At 38.4% G+C, this 22,059-nt stretch overlaps 1 protein-coding gene across 1 annotated transcript in view; it reads left to right on the top strand.

The window, feature by feature from the left end:
- Nucleotides 1-22,059, top strand: part of LOC110629266 (probable rhamnogalacturonate lyase C) — a 40,751-nt gene that overhangs the window by 4,351 nt on the left and 14,341 nt on the right. Inside the window, exons 6-18 of the mRNA XM_021776177.1 lie at nt 1,724-1,837; nt 2,067-2,188; nt 2,323-2,373; nt 2,464-2,583; nt 2,725-2,844; nt 2,919-3,054; nt 3,149-3,319; nt 3,407-3,562; nt 4,961-5,067; nt 5,209-5,290; nt 5,372-5,513; nt 5,641-5,800; nt 5,941-6,057. Of these exons, the coding sequence (XP_021631869.1) occupies nt 1,724-1,837; nt 2,067-2,188; nt 2,323-2,373; nt 2,464-2,583; nt 2,725-2,844; nt 2,919-3,054; nt 3,149-3,319; nt 3,407-3,562; nt 4,961-5,067; nt 5,209-5,290; nt 5,372-5,513; nt 5,641-5,800; nt 5,941-6,057 (1,598 nt within the window). The remainder of the gene's footprint in view (nt 1-1,723; nt 1,838-2,066; nt 2,189-2,322; nt 2,374-2,463; nt 2,584-2,724; nt 2,845-2,918; nt 3,055-3,148; nt 3,320-3,406; nt 3,563-4,960; nt 5,068-5,208; nt 5,291-5,371; nt 5,514-5,640; nt 5,801-5,940; nt 6,058-22,059) is intronic.

Genomic DNA, 22,059 nt, shown 5'->3' with positions numbered 1-22,059 from the left:
TTGAAAAATAAAAAAATAAATCTATTAATTATATTATATTTCAAAAATGAAAAAATAATTTTCTGCATTGGGCCGTACACATGTCCAACAAAATATGGACTCATTATTCTGAAAACAGGGCCCATAGTATATGGCTTGTATACCCTAATCGTATCTCTCATCAGATAGATTGCTTCAGAGCAAGACATAAAGGTGTATGCATGGAGTTTTTTTTTTTTTTTTTTTTTTTTTTTCTGAAAATGGATGTGGATAAATATATTTGTAATTATAATTAATTAATAAAAATAAAAAGATATATAATCATAAATGCAAAATAAACAAGCCTATTTTTTAACCTGATGACTTTTAATACATATATAGTTTTTGGAAATATTTAATATGTCCTCCATGTGATTAATGTAGTAAAATTAAGGGATAATTATAAAAAATTATTCTATGGTTCAGCATATTTTTAAGTAGGACCTATATTTTAATTTGTAATAAAAAAAAATTCTATAATTTTGTGAGATTTTTCTTCTAATATGGTTAAATATCACTGAAAAATTATAATTTATTCTCTAATATTTAATAAAAACTATATTTTAGTCTATATATTTTTGAATTTTGTTTGACTAATAACATAATTCCTTAATTTAAATTTATATTTTTAATTGAAATTAATCTATATATTTTTCTAGATTGGTCTTAAATAATGTAATTTCTTTATTTTTTAAATTTTAATATTTTACATGTTAAAAATAATAAAATAAAAATAAAATAAAAAAATTAAATATTTCCTGTTCGTCCTATTAATAAAATAAATTATTGAGAAGAGAAAAGATAGAGTAAAAAGAACTCTTTCAATTTGAATTTAAATACATATTGTACCAAGAATTTTTATTTTATTAATTTATTTTAAAATATTAAATTTAATAAATATGTGAGATTAATTTGAAAAAAAGTATAAAAGTACTTATAAATAACTATAATATTTATGGATCAATTTGTAAGAATATAAGAATAGATTATAATTAAAAGAATTATTTTATTATAAAATAAAAATTTATAAATAAATTTATAAATATTTGAATTAAATTATATATTTTATAAAATTTTAAAAATTAAAATGTAATTTATTTTAATTAAAAATTATTTTTAATTAATTTTTAAGTGTCACATCGGTATTTATTAATAATGTTAGATATAAAAGTCTGAGAAACCAAATTTTGTACTTTTCTTGTAAGTAACTAAGATAGAGGAAAGAAAATAGAGAAAATAATAGCACTTGTGTAATAATTCTGAATTTTAATTTGTTGTACAATTAATCAATACAATTATGACAGTTACAGCTTTGGATTATAGTAAACTCTTGTGTAACAACTCAACTAACAGAACAGAAATCGTTACAACTAACTAACTAATTCTTACATCAGCCACTGATAAAACTCGTGTACCAGGTGCTGTCTGAATGTAAGATAATCAAGTGCTTCTCTGGATTTTTTGCTTTTTTCACTTCAGTAAGTTAATATTCCATAATTAGAAAACATAAAAATTCTATATTTTTCTTAATAAATAAATATATTGATCTATTCTACTCCATTTCCATAATTTTCGAATGCATTGAATATAAATATAGAAAAACCAAGCTAAATTCTGCAGTTACTATTTAAAAAAAAAAAAAAAAAAAAAACTTTTCTAGTTTTTATTGGTTAACTTGCTTGTGAACAAACTTCTCTTTCTATAGCTTCCAGAAGAAAATGAAAAACTATTCTCCATGTCTGTACTTGGGGATATTTGGATGCATATGGCTTCCAAATATCATGCAAGTGAGTTTTTGTTCTCGATTAACATCACAGAGGTAAGACTTAACTTGCATGGATATTGCAAATATTACTTCATAATTAATTTTCTTGCTAATTTTTTAAATATAATTATTATTGTAGGAGATCAATTTTGATCAACAACTCATCATCTCCTGGAGTACAACTACGTGAAGCTGATTCTAAGCATGTAATTATCTATTTTTGAAATGCAAATTAAATCATTTCTTGCTATTTTAATTAATATTAATTGAAGATATTGTTTAGGTGGTGATCGATAATGGCATTGTCGAAGTTACTCTATCAAAACCGAAGGGTTTTGTGACAGGAGTAAAATATAAAGGAATTAATAATGTACTTGATATCCAAGATTCAGAAGATAATCGAGGGTATGGATATACTTTGTTTCAGACTGAGATTTGAATGCAAGAGCTCATTAGTTAAGAATATTTTTAAATTTTGCATCTGCTAAACCTAATGCAATACAAATTTGATAAACTTGTAAATGTACGTACTTATCAAGGTACTGGGATGTTGTCTGGTACAAGCCAGGAAGGGTTGACATCTTTGACAGGTAAGCTATCTCCCACAACTGATAATTTTATGAGTTAAATATTTGTGTTGCTTCAAAAATTGAAGTTTGCATTATTTGAATGATTCACAGGATGGAAGGAACAAATTACACAGTTATAATGGCAGACGAAAACCAAGTGGAAGTTTCATTCACCAGAAGATGGGATGTTTCTATTGATAGTAACATAGTTCCTCTCAACATAGACAAAAGGTAAACCGAGTTTTTGGATTAAGTATAAACCCGTAAATGAATTAATGATTAATATCTCGACACTCTCTTTAAATTTAAGAATTTTCAACCAAATAGATTCATAATGTTAGTTGTGGTTCTTACAAATTTGAGATTTCTCAGGTTCATAATGCGGCGTGGAAGCTCAGGATTTTATGCCTATGCTATATTAGAACGTTTAGAAGGATGGCCTGATGTGAATATGGATCAAATTCGGATTGTTTTCAAACTTCAAACTAACAAGTAATAACCAAAAATACTTAGTTTTATTTTTCTTTATTAAAGCATTTCATTGATGAGGGGCATAAGACATGTAGGTTTAACTACATGGCGATATCGGATAAGAAACAAAGGATCATGCCAACACTTGAAGACCGTGCAAGAGGCCAACCTCTAGCATACCCTGAAGCTGTTCTCCTAACTCATCCCAGCAACCCTCAGCTTACTGGAGAGGTATGATTTATTAGCAAGTACTTTGTTTTCTTTTGGGCTATCAATAATTTTGGTTTGATCTTTTGCCTAATTTGGCTGTGTAATTGTAAGTTAGGTGGATGACAAGTACGAATACTCTATGGAACACAAAGAGAGTAAGTTATATGGGTGGATATCAGATGATAAATCAGTAGGGTTTTGGATGATCAGACCAAGTGATGAGTTCTGTAATGGTGGACCAATCAAACAAGACTTGACTTCTCATGCTGGTCCTATTGTTCTATCTGTAAGTTCAAAGCTCATATTTTCTTATTAATTCATAGTAAATAAGGCAAATTTGTTGATTTTTTTTTTGATGTTGATGTATGCGTAGATGTTTACAAGCACTCATTATGGTGGGAAGGATATCAATACACAATATCGAAAAGAAGAGCAATGGAAAAAGGTTTTTGGGCCTGTCTTTATTTATCTCAACTCTAATAGGGCTAATGGAGCTTATAAAACACTTTGGAAAGATGCTAAAAGACAGGTATATCTTTCTAACTCCTGTTTTTTTGCCCATTTGGATAACATTTTGTGGCATTTGGGGGTTTAGTATTTCATTCAAATTGAATTAATTTAGAATTTTAATTTGATTCAATTTTAATTTTAAAAAATTCAGTTATTTTTGTTCGATTTGATTTTAATTAAAAAATATAATAAAATCAAGCTTAACTAATTAATTAGCAATATTATATCATTTTAATAATATAAAAAAATTAAACACATAGTTAAAGTTGAAATATTTCAATGAAATTATAGAATTTTATAAATAAAATATAAAAAAATAAAAAAAATCCATTCGATTGAACCAAATTAAATTGAATCGGTGTGATTTAGATCGATTTATCTCTTAGTTCATTTCAATTTGATTTTCATAAATACTGAAATTTTGATTTTAGATTTATTTAATTATATTTTAATCTAAATAAATCGAATACACACTTTCAATTATAAAATAAGACTAAAGGAAACCACATGTTTTATAGCCATTAATTATGCATGAGATGAATGAATTTATATATATTATAAATATATTGATCTTATACATAATCAATGACTGAAAAATTATTATTTATAAAAGTACATATTTTTCGGATGATCAATCGGTTGGTTTGATTTAAAATCAAATTGAATTAAATAAATTGAAAATTAAAATTTTAGTATTTTTAAAAATCAAAACGAACTGATTTTGATTAGAAATCAAATCGAATTGAACCCATCTGATTCAGTTCAATTTGAATTTTTAATAAATTTTTTATTTTTTACACTTATTTTTAGTATTTTAAAATTTAATTGAAATATTTTACTTGAGTATGATATAATATCTTTATATTATTGAAAATAATATACTATTATCACTAATCATTTCGGTTTAGTTTTTTTAATTTTTTTTAATCAAAATCAAACCGAATCAAAATAATTGAAATTTTTAAAATTAAAAACCAAATCAAATTGAAATAAATAAAAAATCAAACCAAAATTTTAAATTAATTCAATTCGATCGATTTTTTTAATTTAAACCAAATACTGTTGACCCTATTTATCATAACCTCTCCCTAAATTAGATATCAGTTACTGAAAAATTAATAACATATATATATATATATATATATATATATATATATATATATATATATATATTTGGGCGTGTGTATATACATAATATTAAGAAAATATTTTTTTTCATATTTTAAAAATGATTATATAATTAATTTAATCCATTTCAATTTATTTTATATATTTAATTTCTTTATTTTTTAATTTTATTGTTATATTTTTAATATTATGAAATATATGTTGTTAAAAATTGTGAGACTTTAGCCAACATAAATTAATTGATTGATGGATGATGATGTTTTGTCAATTATTAATTCTTTATAATTAGATGTCAATAGAAGTGGAAAGTTGGCCGTACGATTTCCCTCAATCGAAAGATTTTCCTCATTCAAATAATCGAGCAACTGTTGAAGGCCAATTGATCATACACGATGAGTAAAATCTTCAATTTCCTTTTTTTCCTATAAGTTTTCTTTTTTTAAAAAAAATCATTAATATTTGGATTATTATAAAATTCAATAAAAAAATTAGTATGAACTCTTATATTCATCCTAAAAGCTTTTAGTATATTTACAGAGGTGTCTCAAAATTGGCAAGTTCTGCACATGTAGGCTTAGCAGCCCCAGGAGATGCAGGCTCTTGGCAATTTGAATCCAAGGTTTGTTATCTCCAATTTGTAAAATACTTCAACTTCTAATTAATTATTTTATTTATTTCTCTTTCAAAAATTTCTTTTTAGGGTTATCAGTTTTGGACAAGAGCCAATAAGAAGGGATTCTTTTCAATTAAAAATGTCAGAGCTGGAATTTATAATTTATATGCATGGGTTCCTGGTTTTATTGGAAATTATATGTACAAATGGAGAATTTCCATTAAACAAGGTATTTTGTTGCTTTCTTTTTGGAATATTTATAAGTCATTTTTAGTTAAATAATTATTTTTAAATATAAATTTAAAAATAAATTTTATTAATTTAATTTTGATTCATTATAATTTTTTTTTCTGCAGGAAGCAAGATAATACTAGGTGTCCTTAAGTATATTCCTCCAAGAAATGGTCCTACGCTTTGGGAAATAGGCATTCCTAATCGGTCTGCTACCGAATTTTTTATACCTGATCCTAAGCCTACACTCGAAAATAAATTATTCATTAATAAACCGCATGATAAGTACATATTCTTAACTCTCGACTCATCAATACCTCTTCAATAATTTTCATGTTTTGATTTTTTTTTATTTTTTTAGATTATTATATTTAAAGAGTCATCTCTCTTATAGTTTTTTTAAAAAAGTTATTTTTAATGGACAGGTTTAGGCAATATGGATTATGGGATCGGTACAGTAATTTATTTCCTTCGAATGATCTCATATACCATGTAGGCAAAGGCAATTATACTCAAGATTGGTTCTTTGCTCATGTCCCCAGGTTTTTAATTTACTTAATTTTGTCCCTTTTTATTTTGAAAATTTCTTAATTTTATCCTTATTTCTTTAAAGATAATAGTTTCTTCTATAATTTCTTAAAATTGATCTTATTATTATAGGGTATATATTGTTAGAATAAATAATAAAAAGATAATAAAAAAATATTTTGTACTTCAAATCAATGATCTTTAAAGAATTATGTTTCGCTGTGTTGTAGTTTGAAAATATGGCAGAATTTTTTTTAAAATTAATATAAAATCAATAAAATTCTATACAATAACTATAGAAATTTGCTTATGAACGGAATAAAAAATATTTTGATTGTTGTAAAATATAAATGGTAAATGAAAGATGAATTTGATAAAAATAGTTTATATCAAATAATATAATCAATATATGTATTTATAGTCTTAGTTTGGATATAACTGTCATTAACAGTTATAAGGTCAACAGACATGTCTTTCGAAACATATAACTGTTTATAATAGTTATTAAGACAATAAACACAATTTTTTGGGAGATTGAGTCCAAATGCCTTTTTTTGACATTTTAAATATTAAATTAGTTTAAAGATAAGTTATTCTCATATAATTGTTAAAATCTTATTAATATAGGATTCTCCCATAAACTTTAATTGTGGGATTGGGATAGGATTATTTAATTTTACTAATTATATATGATGTTTGAGATCTAATAAGGGATTAGGCTCAAAGTATGTTTTGATAAGTTTGACTCGTCTCTCTTCCTCGTTTTTCTTTTATTCCTTTTTTCTTTTGTCCATTAGTAAGTGTAATCGCTATTCTGCGCTCGTATTGCGTCATTTTCTTCCATCAGATGACCATTTAATTCCATCCGGTGCCACTTGGACACGATCTCAAGCATCATGGAGTTGTTGTCCCACGGAACTAACAGATATTCGAGGCCAAGGCCCCACGTGCAGGTTCGCCTCCAACCCAGCTTGTCGGGACAAGTCCTAGGCTTATATAAGGAATAGGCCCTTGCATTTGGTCCTAATAGAACTAAGGCATAGTCTTTCTAGCGCAGGCTTTGCTAAGGCCCGGGCATCTAGAGCCCGACTGTCATAAAGTGCCCCTTTACCCCCTCATTAATTATTCTATAATTTACGAGGGGTAGACTTCGAGATCTCAATTACTACCCCGCGACTCTAGGAAAGTTCTGTCAAAATGTCCCTTCTTTGCCTTTACCCATTTCAAACTTATGCTCTTGCTTTCACTCATTGCTCTGCCTCTTTCGTTGTTTCTGCTATCTTGCTATTTCTCTTCTCTGTAATCCCTGATTTTCCAATCCGAGGTACATCTTACTCCTCTCATGGCTTCTACTAGGATTCCCGATGTAGTGGGTATGGTGTCCTCTGTTACTCCTTCCTCCTTCTCCCACTATTTTTCCTATGACTACTTTGACACCACCATCTTTAAAATTAGGCTCCTTTGCCCAATGAACAAATTGTTCTCCCTTACCCACCGCCGGCAGGCCTGATAGATGCTCAGCAGGGGTGTAACCTAGATTTTTTCGTCAAACAGCACGACTTTGGGCTGATATTCCCTTTTACCCCTTTCTTCATTGAGATTTTCTGTTATTTTAGGGTAACTCCTCGAATATTGTCCCCTAACTCTATCTTGTTCATGTGTTATTTCGAGTCCATCTGCCTGTGTTGGGGTTTTGCCCCTTCTATCGAGTTGTTTTGTACTTTATTCCACCTTGTTAGGTCTAACTATGAGTTTTATTATTTCGGTCCCCGGGCTGGGTTGTCTATATTCACAGGGTACAAAGACTCGATTAAAGGTTGGCAGAAATTTTTGTGGTTGTGGAGCTAAAGGAATGCTTAGGGGTTAACTGGGATATCGACCTCTTCTGGAGGGAAATCCCTTAAGCTGTAATGACTTCCCTAGATTAAGCCTAGTGGACCAAATTTACCTTCTCCGATTGACCTCTGTAAAGAAGAAATATAACATCGAGAAGTGCATATTTATGTCTAACCTGTGGGACTGCCGGAAAGTTGGTATTTTTCAGTTTTTTTCTTCCTCTTTTGCTGTTTCGAGCTATAAGTAAATTGATATTTCCTTTTCAACTTTCACCATGCCAATGGGTTCCATCAAGCTCCCTAAGAACTTCACTCTGTCTAGGGAGAGCATGAAGGAGACTCTGGTCGCTTTTAAGGCCAACAAGTCTGTTGTTGACGTGACTCGAGAGGTTTTCCAGGCAGCTCCCACATTGTCAGTTCGTCGCTTTACTCCTACCCCCCAACTTCTCCAGCTTTGGTGCCGGTGTTAGGGAGCTCTCATTCAGTAGCTTCCAGAACGTCGGTCCCTCCTAAAGTGTTGGCCTCTTTTAAGGCTCCCCCTGCTCCAAAGGAAGTTCCTAAGGAGCTTATTGTGGTCAGCGGATCGACTGAGAGCAGTTCAGAAGAGAGCACTAGCTCCCCTCCTTTAGATGTCCCATCCATTCAAGTTGTTGGTACTATCACCATCAAAGATAGGGCTGCTCAATGCACTCGAACTTCAGAACCCGCAGGGGTAGCCCTTTCCCCTCCCTTTGATAAGGGAAAAAAAAGCAGTAGAGCACTTGTTGTCTGCCCCAGACAATGAGCTTCTGAGCGCTGCCGAGGTGACTGTTGAGTCCATGCCAGCCTCTGTAGCTAAGATGCTGTGTAAGGGGATGTTTGGGGGGGGGGGCAGATGCTTTTGACCCCCACTTTTTGGCCCTGGTCAACCATCTAGCTTGTGCTACCAAATAGCAGACGACTTTTAGCTTGCACTCCTTGGAGGATCTCGAGGATATGAGGATCTCGGGGATAGTTTGAGGGAGATGTTCCTCATGGTAAGTCGTTTGTCTTTCTTTAAAGATTTTTTGAGTTTCTAGTTTTTCTAACTTTACTTTTTCTTTTCTATGATAGTCCTTTAGCATATTCACAGAGATCGATGCCCAAAATCGATCTCTCTAGAGCTCGATGGACCAGCACATAGCTAAGGTACGCCAGAACGAGAATCTGGTTGCTCCTAATAAGGCTTGCAGGCACATTATCGAGTTCCAGGGGCAAATTAAAGACCTCATCAAGCAATTGGGAGAGATGAGGGAGGAGGTCGCCAGGTCTTTCTAATGGGCTTCTGCGGCGGAGTCTCAACAAAAAGAAGCCCTCTCGCAACTATTTGTTTTGGAGGAGACCCGCCATTAGCACGATGAGGCTTGGGCCTAGTGCGACATGGCCTTGGCTTGTGCTATGTCCTCCAGAAAGTACTTAACAAGCACATTAAGGACCTAAAAGGCATGACTTTGGTAGTAGAGGAGTTTTGACTTTAGCAGCAACAACTTCGCCAAGTGGTTTCTGTCTTAGAGGAGAGGTTTGCCTCCTTACTGAGGGATGTCCGGGCTGCAGAGGACAGAGTTCAGCTGGCCTGTGAAGCGCGACTACAGGAGTACAAGGACTCCATAAAGCTGAAGGAAAAGGTTCAACATGCTTACGAAGTGCGGTTGGAGGAGTACAAGGGCTCGATGGAGCTAAAGGAGAAAATATATAAGGAGGCCTTTCGCATGTTCGCTTCAGGCTTCAACCAAGGCCTCAAAGCTGCTCGTGTTGGCCCCTCCGCTCTGTTAGCTGACTTATGAGCCCTTAATAGCGATGAGGTCTTCTACGGAGAGGATGATAATCCCCTTCCTAAGAACCTCCTTTCCTTGCCCCTTGAATTGTAAGAGGACAACCTTGTAAATGATTAAGTTAGCTCTGTTCCCCCTTCCCCTGCTGCTTCTGTAACACACTCGAATGATGTAGGTAAAGAATAAGTAAATTGATAAATTTTTTAACCTTTTCTATTATTTTTCAGTTGGTTGGCAGTTTTATTTTTCCTATTTGTTTGAATTTCATTTGTATTCCTATACTTAGATTATTTTTTGTATATATTGTCGGTGAACAATGCTGAGCTACTCGTTTGTATATTGTCTAACTTATTGCGTTTTGAATTCTGTTTGTTGAATGTCTTGGTTTTTTATGCCTTCTGGCTCTCTAAACCCTTTAGATGGCCGAGTTGATTTAACGTTAGAGGCAAATTTTATGAGGTCGGCATTTCCTATAATTGCCCCTAGTTTTCATATGACTTTCTATCTTAATTCATATTGTTCCAAGGTTTTAATTTTTCTTTATTTGTAATTCGATATTCGTGGGACCGAGGTCCATTTATGAGGTCAGCACCTAGCCTTAGTTTTATTTTGGTTTTGCCTTGGGAGTATCGAGGTCTAGTTTTGAGGTCGACATCCTACTTTAGCATTATTTTTATTTGGGTCTTGGGGGTGCCGAGGTCCTTTTTGAGGTCGGCACCATGCCTTAGCTTTATTTTATTAAGGCGTTGAGAGTGTCAAAGTCCCTTTTTTGAGGTCGGCACCATGCCTCTGTTTCATTTCTTTTGGCTTATATCTTTGCTAGTGTGAGCCTTTAACATGGCCTTCATCTCTTTAACCAGTTTCGTAGTACCGGCGGTCTGTTTTTGACACTGGTCACCTACTTCATTGAGATATTCATTTCTTTAATTAGTTTTGTGGTGCCAGCGGTCTGTTTTCGAGATTGGTCATCCACCTTATTGAGGTCTTCATTTCTTTGACCGGTTTTATGGTGCCGGTGGTCTATTTTTGATGTCGTTCACTCACCTCATTGAGGTCTTCATTTTCTCAACCAGTTTTGTAGTGCCAGCGGTCATATTTCTGAGACCGGTCACCCACCTTATCGAGGTCTTTATTTTCTCAACTAGTTTTGTGGTGCCGACGGTCTTATTTATGAGACTGATCACTCACCTATTGAGATCTTTATTTTCTCAATCGATTTTGTGGTACAGGCGGTCATATGTCCGAGACTGATCACCTACTTCATTGAGGTCTTCATTTACTCAATTGGTTTTGTGATGCCGACGATCATATTTTCGAGACCAGTCACCCACCTTATTGAGATCTTCATTTCCTCAACCGATCTTGTGGTGCCAGTAGTCTTGTTTCCAAAATCGATCACCCAACTCATTGAGATCTTCATTTCTTCAGCCAATTTTGTGGTGCCGGTGGTCTTATTTTTTAGACCAATCACTCACCTCATTGAGGTCTTTATTGCTTGTTAGAAGTTTTTAAGGAGTAGAAAAGAGTTTTTTTATTCTTATTCTCAATATAACAGTTACATTGTACATCTTATAGAAAATGCCCCTTTAAATATTGTATGTTCCAGGCGTGAGGTTCTGGATTCCCTTATAAGTTTTCAATTTTGTACACTCCCGATCTGATGACTTTGGTGACTCTAAATGGTCCTTTCCAAATCGGTGCTAGCTTTCCAACAATAGCTCTTTTTTCCTGTGGCTTCAAGCCTTTATAGGGTGAGGTCCCCAACTTTCAAATTCTTCTCACGAACCTTGTGGTTATAGTGTCGAACCGCTTTCTGCTGATAAGCAACTGTTCGCACTTGTGGTTCATCCCTGATTTCCTCTAGGGCATCTAGGTTACTCCTCAGTTTCTCACCATTAAGGTCTTCATCATTGAACTGAACCCAATGTGTGGGGATTTGTAGCTCTATAGGAACTACAACTTTTGTCCCAAAGGCTAGTGTGAGTGGGGTTTCCCCTGTCGATGTCTGAGGCGTAGTCCAAAATGCCCATATAATACTATGCAGCTCAGATGCCCAATTCTTTTTAGCACCGTCTAACCATTTCTTCAGCCCTTGAAGGATAAATTGATTCGTTACCTCGGTTTGGCCATTCATCTATGGGTGAGCTACTGAGAAATATTTATGCCATATACCCATGTTTCTCATAAAATTTCAGAAAGAGTTGCAGTCGAACTGCTTCCCATTGTCCAATATAAGTGTCTTGGGTATCCTAAATGGGCAGATGATGTTGCCCCACAAAATCTATCACTTTTTGAGCTGTGATGGTGGGCACAGCCTTTGCCTTGGGCTACTTGGAGAAGTATTCTACAGCTACGATCATGAACCTCTTTTACCCCACAGTCTTAGGGAATGGTCCTAGAATGTCTATCCCCCACCGCGAGAATGGCCATGGACTACATATATTTGACTGTGGTGTAACCGGGCTATTGATTGCATTGGTGAACTTTTGGCAGACATTAAAATTTCTTCACAAATTCTCTAGCTTGCTTCTTTATTGTTGGCCAATAGTACCCCTGCTGGAAAACCTTATTCGCCAGTGTGGTAGCTCCTTTATAAACTCCGCAGACCCCTTGATATATTTCTTAGATTATCCTAGATGCCTTTTCTGGCCCTACACACCTTAACCACGGGCTGGACTTCTCTCTTCGATATATAGTCCCTCTTACTGCCTGGTAATTAGTGGCTTTGGTCGCGATTCTCCAAGCTTTTGCTTTGTCTTTTGGTAATTTCTCGACTTTGAGATACTCAAGGTAAGGGGTCATCCAGCTTCGTTCTTCATCAAACTGCATGATGGAGGCTAGCTTTTTAAAAGTAGGGACATAGATTTGCTGTACATACACCTCGTCCTGGAGTTGCTCTAGCTCTTTTATAGACAATTTGCTAAACAGGTCTGCCTCTTCATTTTCCTCTCGAGGTATTCGTCTATATTTAACCATAATCCCTTACTTACTGTGCTCAGCTTCTAAGACTCATACTTTAGCTACGTATTTTCGCATGATCGGGTCCTTCGCCTGGTATATCCTTGTTATTTGGTTCACCACCAATTGTGAATCACTATTTATTCTAAGGTCAGTTGCCTCCACTTCTAAAACTATTTGTATTCCATTCTTAGAAGAGCTTCGTACTCGGCCATGTTATTGGATGCTGGAAACCTGAAGTGCTAGGCATAACATACTTTGAACTCATCAAGCCCTTTTAAAATGATTCCTGCCCCGCTACCTGTGGAACTTGATGCCCCATCTACAAATAGATTCCATACAAATTCATGCTAGGGTTTGCTCCCCACCCCTTTTTCCACTGAGTTCAGCATCACATCACTCTATTATTTCTCAACCGTGCTGAAGGAGTATTCAGTTATGAAGTCGGCCAAGGCCTATTCTTTAATTGCTGTTCGAGGTCGATAAATGAGAAAGTACGGACTGATTTCTGTAACGACCCGGAAACCGATACCCTACCGTAACGGCCCGAACCGCCACCGGCGCTAGGATCCAGATCGGCTTAAGGCCGCCGGGACCCTTAGCAAGCCAAACATACCTCCTATCACCTGGTCAAATCCCATACATGATCAAAACTTTAACATAAAAACTCAAACATCTGAAGTACAAACCGAACCTGACCTGTATGCGACATAACTGAAAACATAAAAGGACCCCTACTAGAGCCCTCATCAAAACTCTAGCTGGGTCTACATAGCATACATCAAGCCGAAGTCACATCCAGAGAACCAAACCTAACCTGTGCATGCATCAAGCCACAACACAAGACCTCCACTAGGGTCCTCATCCATTACCATAGCGTGGTACACAACACATGCCACAAGATTAGTTCAAACATAACTCAACATCTAGCATAACATACATCATGTATTAAACAGGGACTAACCAAGTCTCAGGGCCAAGCACAGTACTAATCCATAAACATAACTTTACATTACATTCTCTTACAAAACATTATACCAATTATAATACATGTCCACACTGAAAGTGCTAATCTAAAACTATTACATAAGCAAAACTTTTACTCTTGACGTCTTCCTGGCCTACCACTGACCTGCAAAACTGGGGTTAGGGGAGAGGGGTGAGCAAAAAAGCCCAGTGAGTAGAAACAAAGAAAACAGTTCATTAATTACATGCTTTCATGAAATGCGTCACAGCACAAACAAGTCATATCACGGATTGGACCCAACCCCAAAACATCCCTTCCAGTCTCAGTATGCCCGGCCCAGCCGGGTCTCACAACCTTCGTATGTCTGGCCCGGCCAGGTCTTACAACAACTGTATATGTATGCCTGGCCCGGCCAGGTCTCACAACATCTCTAGGGCTAGTGGGGTCGTCCTTAGTCCAATCTCCATCAACAGTAAATAATGCAATGCTTCATATTCGTGTAACTAGTGCAATCAACCTATTACATATAAACATGATGCATGAACATGCTCTAGGCATTTGATTTCATAAAATAAAAGATTAAGTTAGTTCTACTCACCTCTGGCAGACGCTGGACCGCCTCTGCAACTGCTAACGCTGATGGCCTCCTCGATCCCTCGGGTCCGATCCTACACAGGTGGACTCGAATGAGGTGCCAACACACTCTAAACAACTCATAAACAACTCCCCAAAAACCCCCTAAAACATCACTTAAACATGCATAGAAAACAACCTTGAAAAGGCTGGACAGGGCACTTTCGGCGGCACCTTCGGCGGCCGAACCCTCCCTCCAGAGACGAAACTCGGGCACTTTCGGCGGCACCTTCGGCGGCCGAAAGTCCCACTCCAGAGACGAAATTCAGGCACTTTCGGCGGCCAAATCCTTCCTTCGGCGGCCGAAAGTCTGCTTTCAAGCCAAAACTCAGCTTTCGGGGGCAAGGTTAGGCGGCCAAACCATGCATCCAAAGGCAGGTTCGGCGGCCGAAGCCACTTTCGGCGGCCGAACTTGAGTTCTTCCCAGAAGGGCAGAACTCATCTTCACATGCATTCAAGCCTCCCAAACCTTCCAAACACCCCAAAACAAGCACCCAACCTTACCAAAACATGCATAAACCTTAAACCATGCATAAAGGAGCTTAACAACTTGATTAAACTCCAAAAACAACATCAAAACATACATGGATAGCTTATGACCCATATAGGCCAAAACCATCAAAACAACCCAAATCCTCACATACTCTCTTCCCATCATGCATACTCACTCCCACAAGCATAAAGGAGCATAAACTAACAACATATCATCAACATAAACATCACATAACATACATTGGGCATAAAACCCACATAAATCCTAACATGCATATCTACCCATACTCTACCATTAAAACCTTCATAAAACTTTATAAAAACACTAGGGAAGCAAAGATCTACACTTACCTATTGAAGATCGAGGGTGGTGTGATCTCTAACTCGGAGGTGTGGAGAATCCAAGCTCCAAAAGCTCCAAGCTCCCAAAACTTGATCCAAGCTTTAAAATTCTTCAAAATAACCATGGAACTCATGAAAACATGAAGGAGATGAAGAAAGAACATGAAAACGGCCAAGGGAGGACAAAAACTCACCTGAGCTCGAGAATGGGGAGAAAACTCGCCCATTTCCGATCTGAGGGCCTTTTATAGGTGGCCTGCTAAACCTCCTTCGGCGGCCTAACGTGCCCCCTAAACTCATGCATGTTCGGCGGCCGAACTTGACTTTCGGCGGCCGAACCTTGGCTTGTTCAAACAAGACTTTCGGAGGCCAAAGGCACTCCCGAAGCCTTTCCATGTTCGGCGGCCGAACTTCACTTTCGGCGGCCGAACCTGGCAAACGCCTCCTTGGTCTTTTCTTTTCAAAACTCAAATCCTTTTTCATTTAAAACCATGAAATCAGTAAAAACATTTTAGAAAACACCTTTTACCCCTCTAGACGCCTCTGGCATCTTCAGAAATTCCAGATTCCAACGGAGATTCTGCCGGAAGGTAGAGATTCCGATGCCGGAATCTAGCCGGGTATTACATTCTTCCCCCCTTTAAGAACATTCGTCCCCGAATGTTCCACAAACAAACAGGCATAGCATAGAACATAACTTCAATCATACATAAACATGCAAGCAAAACCTAAAAATCTCTCTCCTGAAAGAGAGACACAGGTACCGCTGGAGTAAAACTCCCGGTTCTTCTAGGCACACTTTTCCCAAAAGAAACACCTTAGCAATACCCAACCTTCACCTGAAACTCGACACGCTTCCACTGCGTTACTCTGATCCTTACTCTCCTCTTCTCTTCTCATCTTCACTAACTGGCTCCTTCTCACTGCTAACCCAAAACTAATTCTAACTCTCACAGGTAGTACCCGGATTTCAGATCTATCTTGGAAAACAAACAGATCCTACTAGCTGTCCCAATAGATCATCCATCCTGCATGGGAATACCTGCTCTTGGTAGTGACCTTGTTTAACTGCTTACAGTTGTTACAAAGTCTCAAGAATTCATCCTTCTTTTTCCACCACCATACTGGGGCAATCCAGGGTAAGGTACTAGGTCGGATAAAACCCCTTGTCTACCAAGTCTCGCCTCTACTCGGACTACTACCTCTCTCTATGCAGGCGCCATCCTGTAGGGAAGGAAAGAAATGGTTCTGGTTCCAGACACCACTCCTACTCCAAACTCTAACTCCCTGACAGGTGGTAAACCTGACAACTCGCCTGGGAAAAACAACTAAGAACTCTCTGACAACCCCTCCTATGCACCCTACGAACCTGATAGGCTGACATCAAACCTCTAGGCATCCCTACTGTGTTCCCTCAACAGACTACCTCTGATCCATCCTATCCTCTGAACTTGACTACCTTGTCTTTACAGACCAAGATAGCACCACGAGCAGTAAAACCTAGTCCAACCCTAAACTGACGTCCAGACAGTCAAGTCTAGGACCTCAAAGTTGGGTGGAAGGCATCTACCCTCAACTGACACAGAACTGGACCGGCAGACTGACTCTGCCACAGATGGATTACACTCGGGTCCACTAACCCAAAGAGAACACTCTAGCCCAGAAGCTATCAACTCAGCCTCTCGACGGCTCCTAGTGCAACTAAAGAAAGAGAAAAACACTAGGGTTCACAAAAACATACACATCAGAACATTCAAAAGTGAGCGTACCTGACACCACCATGTTCGACGTGTCTGCCTCCTGCTGAGCTTGGATGAAGATCCGAGCTGGAGCTGACGGACCTTCTCCACGGAAACCTTCAGAAGAAAAGGCTGACCCTCTTTCTCTGCCTCGACCACTAACCTGAAACATGGCTAAAGCTGCTGGCTGAGCTGTTCTACCTGAAGCTGCTTGCTGGGACGGAGCCAACCTGGGTGCAGTGGGACACTCTCGTGCTATGTGCCCCTCCTGTCCGCACCTGAAACAAGCTATAGTCCCTACTCGACAGACTCCTTTGTGCGGCCTTCCGCACCTCATGCATTTCGAACTGCCTGAGCCAGAGCTTGAGCCACCAAAACCTAGACTAGCCTTCAACCGACTCCAAAACTTGCTCTTCTTCGACCTTCTCAGGCCTCTGTTCCCCTTTTTAGTGGTGTTTCCCCACCTTTTATCCTTTGAGGCAGCTGTACTCAAAGTGGAGGGATCAATCCCTCCTGAACCTGAGATTCTGGAATCCTGAGTCTGAGCTTCCTCCTGAGAATCTCCCATGCCTTCCTCTGGCACTCTGATTCCCAAACTGACATCTCTTCTCTGAACCTCCATCTCTACTTCCCTCATACTAGCTGACATCCTTCTTGGAGCCATTCCTTCTCTGCTTGCATCAAAAGACCTACTAGGGTCCCTTGATGTTCCCCATCTGCTGACTCCCCACGACTGCGCTCTAGGCAGAGCAGGGGGAAAGGTGTCCATACCTTCCCTCTCAAATGGAACTCCAGTCGATTCCACAGATCGACGACCACCTCGCATTCTGGCTCCTCTGAAGAAAAACACACAAGCATACATGCATCATTAGCATCATGCGGTTCATATGAAAACACATGAACCCATATACATATCATACATACATAACATAGCATAACATCATGGCATATCACATCATCATTCATACAAGACAGGACTCAACATCCTATCCTAGTGGACATGATTCTACTCTTGATCTTTCTTACTGTGCTTGCCCTTCTATGACTTCTAAACCAACCTCTTTCCGATGTGCAACACACCGTACTCTCGAGGCCCAAAGCTCTGATACCACTCTGTAACGACCCGGAAACCGATACCCTATCGTAACGGCCCGAATCGCCACCGGCGCTAGGATACAGATCGGCTTAAGGCCGCCGGGACCCGTAGCAAGCCAAACATACCTCCTATCACCTGGTCAAATCCCATACATGATCAAAACTTTAACATAAAAACTCAAACATCTGAAGTACAAACCGAACCTGACCTGTATGCGACATAACTGAAAACATAAAAGGACCCCTACTAGAGCCCTCATCAAAACTCTAGCTGGGTCTACATAGCATACATCAAGCCGGAGTCACATCCAGAGAACCAAACCTAACCTGTGCATGCATCAAGCCACAACACAAGACCTCCACTAGGGTCCTCATCCATTACCATAGCGTGGTACACAACACATGCCACAAGATTAGTTCAAACATAACTCAACATCTAGCATAACATACATCATGTATTAAACAGGGACTAACCAAGTCTCAGGGCCAAGCACAGTACTAATCCATAAACATAATTTTACATTACATTCTCTTACAAAACATTATACCAATTATAATACATGTCCACACTGAAAGTGCTAATCTAAAACTATTACATAAGCAAAACTTTTACTCTTGACGTCTTCCTGGCCTACCACTGACCTGCAAAACTGGGGTTAGGGGAGAGGGGTGAGCTAAAAAGCCCAGTGAGTAGAAACAAAGAAAACAATTCATTAATTACATGCTTTCATGAAATGCGTCACAGCACAAACAAGTCATATCACGGATTGGACCCAACCCCAAAACATCCCTTCCAGTCTCAGTATGCCCGGCCCAGCCGGGTCTCACAACCTTCGTATGCCTGGCCCGGCCAGGTCTTACAGCAACTGTATATGTATGCCTGGCCCGGCCAGGTCTCACAACATCTCTAGGGCTAGTGGGGTCGTCCTTGGTCCAATCTCCATCAACAGTAAATAATGCAATGCTTCATATTCGTGTAACTAGTGCAATCAACCTATTACATATAAACATGATGCATGAACATGCTCTAGGCATTTGATTTCATAAAATAAAAGATTAAGTTAGTTCTACTCACCTCTGGCAGACGCTGGACCGACTCTGCAACTGCTAACGCTGATGGCCTCCTCGATCCCTCGGGTCCGATCCTACACAGGTGGACTCGAATGAGGTGCCAACACACTCTAAAAAACTCATAAACAACTCCCCAAAAACCCCCTAAAACATCACTTAAACATGCATAGAAAACAACCTTGAAAAGGCTGGACAGGGCACTTTCGGCGGCACCTTCGGCGGCCGAACCCTCCCTTCAGAGACGAAAGTCGGGCACTTTTGGCGGCCGAAAGTCCCACTCCAGAGACGAAAGTCAGGCACTTTCGGCAGCCGAATCCTTCCTTCGGCGGCCGAAAGTCTGCTTTCAAGCCAAAACTCAGCTTTCGGGGGCAAGATTAGGCGGCCAAACCATGCATCCAAAGGCAGGTTCGGCGGCCAAACCATGCATCCAAAGGCAGGTTCGGCGGCCGAAGCCACTTTCGGCGGCCGAACCTGAGTTCTTCCCAGAAGGGCAGAACTCAGCTTCACATGCATTCAAGCCTCCCAAACCTTCCAAACACCCCAAAACAAGCACCCAACCTTACCAAAACATGCATAAACCTTAAACCATGCATAAAGGAGCTTAACAACTTGATTAAACTCCAAAAACAACATCAAAACATACATGGATAGCTTATGACCCACATAGGCCAAAACCATCAAAACAACCCAAATCCTCACATACTCTCTTCCCATCATGCATACTCACTCCCACAAGCATAAAGGAGCATAAACTAACAACATATCATCAACATAAACATCACATAACATACATTGGGCATAAAACCCACATAAATCCTAACATGCATATCTACCCATACTCTACCATTAAAACCTTCATAAAACTTTATAAAAACACTAGGGAAGCAAAGATCTACACTTACCTCTTGAAGATCGAGGGTGGTGTGATCTCTAACTCGGAGGTGTGGAGAATCCAAACTCCAAAAGCTCCAAGCTCCCAAAACTTGATCCAAGCTTTAAAATTCTTTAAAATAACCATGGAACTCATGAAAACATGAAGGAGATGAAGAAAGAACATGAAAACGGCCAAGGGAGGACAAAAACTCACCTGAGCTCGAGAATGGGGAGAAAACTCGCCCATTTCCGATCTGAGGGCCTTTTATAGGTGGCCTGCTAAACCTCCTTCGGCGGCCTAACGTGCCCCCTAAACTCATGCATGTTCGGCGGCCGAACTTGACTTTCGGCGGCCGAACCTTGGCTTGTTCAAACAAGACTTTCGGAGGCCAAAGGCACTCCCGAAGCCTTTCCATGTTCGGCGGCCGAACTTCACTTTCGGCGGCCGAACCTGGCAAACGCCTCCTTGGTCTTTTCTTTTCAAAACTCAAATCCTTTTTCATTTAAAACCATGAAATCAGTAAAAACATTTTAGAAAACACCTTTTACCCCTCTAGACGCCTCTGGCATCTTCAGAAATTCCAGATTCCAACAGAGATTCCGCCGGAAGGTAGAGATTCCGATGCCGGAATCTAGCCGGGTATTACACTATTGATCATGCTAGTATCCGCCCTGAAGTCTCAGACTTGTGTTAAGATCTTTTTCAAAGGCTGATCAGTCATCATTACTCCTTGATGGTCTTTCAGATACATCCTGAATTTTCTTACTGCTAGCAACAAAGCGAATGCCAATTTTTCTATGTTTATATACCTGACCTCGGCGTCTTTGAGTACTTTGCTGACATAGAAGACTGGTTGTGGATCCCTGCCTCTTCCCTTACCAGTATGGCACTTATTGCCTATTCTAATGCAACTAAGTAGATAGATAGATCTTCCCCTGCCAAGGGGCTACTACGTACATGTAGGGAGCTGAGATATTCCTTAAGCCTTTTGAAAGCCTCTTGGCAATCTTCTGACAATTCAAAATTCGAGACTTTCCTTAAGTTCTTGAAGAAAGGTAGGCATCTCTCTGCAGACCTGAACATGAACCTGTTAATTGCTACTACTCTTCATGTGAGCCTTTATACATCCCTTACGTAGGTCGGCTCAGGCATGTTTAATATGGCTTCTAACTTTTCTGGATTTGGCTCTATACCCTTCCCACTAACCATGTAACCTAAAAATTTCCCTCCTCTGATGAAAAAGGCATAGTTTGCAGGATTCAACCTCATTCTGTATCACTGCAATACCTAAAAGACTTCTTCTAGGTCAATCAGATGTTGTTGGAAAGTTTGACTTTTAACTACCATGTCGTCAATGTACACTTCTATATTTCTCCCTCTTTGGTCTTTGAAAACTTTATTCATCAGACGCTAGTATATAGCACCAGCATTTTTCAACTTGAAAGGCATAGTCTTATAACAATACATCCCATTTTCAGTTATAAAGGAGGTCTTCTCTTCATCTGATTTATCTATAGGGATTTGGTGATACCCCAACATAGCATTGAGAGACAATAAGTAATCAAAATCGAACCTAAAATCGACCATTTTATTAATATCAGGGAGGGGATAACAATCTTTTGGACCAACCTGATTTAGGTCGGTAAAGTCTATGCACATCATATACTTCCCATTGGCCTTTTTTACTAATACAGGGTTAGCTAACCACTGTGGGTATATTACTTTCCTAATAAACCTGGGCTTGGCATTAGGGAAGATATTTAGCTTGTGGGTCATCATCTCGGGGTCAATCCCTAGCATATCCAAGGGTTTCTAAGCAAAGCTCGAGGTATGCCTCCTGATTAAGGCTTTTGCAGCTTCTTTCTAGCCTTCTTCTAGGCTTGAGTTGATGCTGAAGATCTTGTCGCTTTCTTCTCCGGATAGAGGGAAGGTCTCCAGCTTGTCAACTGGTTCAATCTTGGCCTCCTTCCTTTCGTCCCTAACTTTCATAGCTTCAAGGTTCACCTCCTCTACTTGGGTGCATTGCTCCTCTACAGTAGCCAGGTATACTGCTTTGGCCTCTTCTTGTCTGCTGCAGACAATTCTGACTCTTGCCTTCGTTGGAAACTTTATGGTCAGATACCGAATACTAGTCACTACTTCAAAATCATACAGTAATGAGTTGCAAAACTCACCATTTTTTTTCATACTAAATTCCATAATTTTGATATGATTTTAATG

The sequence above is a fragment of the Manihot esculenta genome, chromosome 13 (genome assembly GCF_001659605.2).
Source record: "Manihot esculenta cultivar AM560-2 chromosome 13, M.esculenta_v8, whole genome shotgun sequence".
In the NCBI taxonomy this organism is placed as follows: domain Eukaryota; kingdom Viridiplantae; phylum Streptophyta; class Magnoliopsida; order Malpighiales; family Euphorbiaceae; genus Manihot; species Manihot esculenta.
The sequence above is the reverse complement of the archived record's forward strand: the minus strand, read 5'-3'. Positions and strand labels throughout refer to the sequence as shown.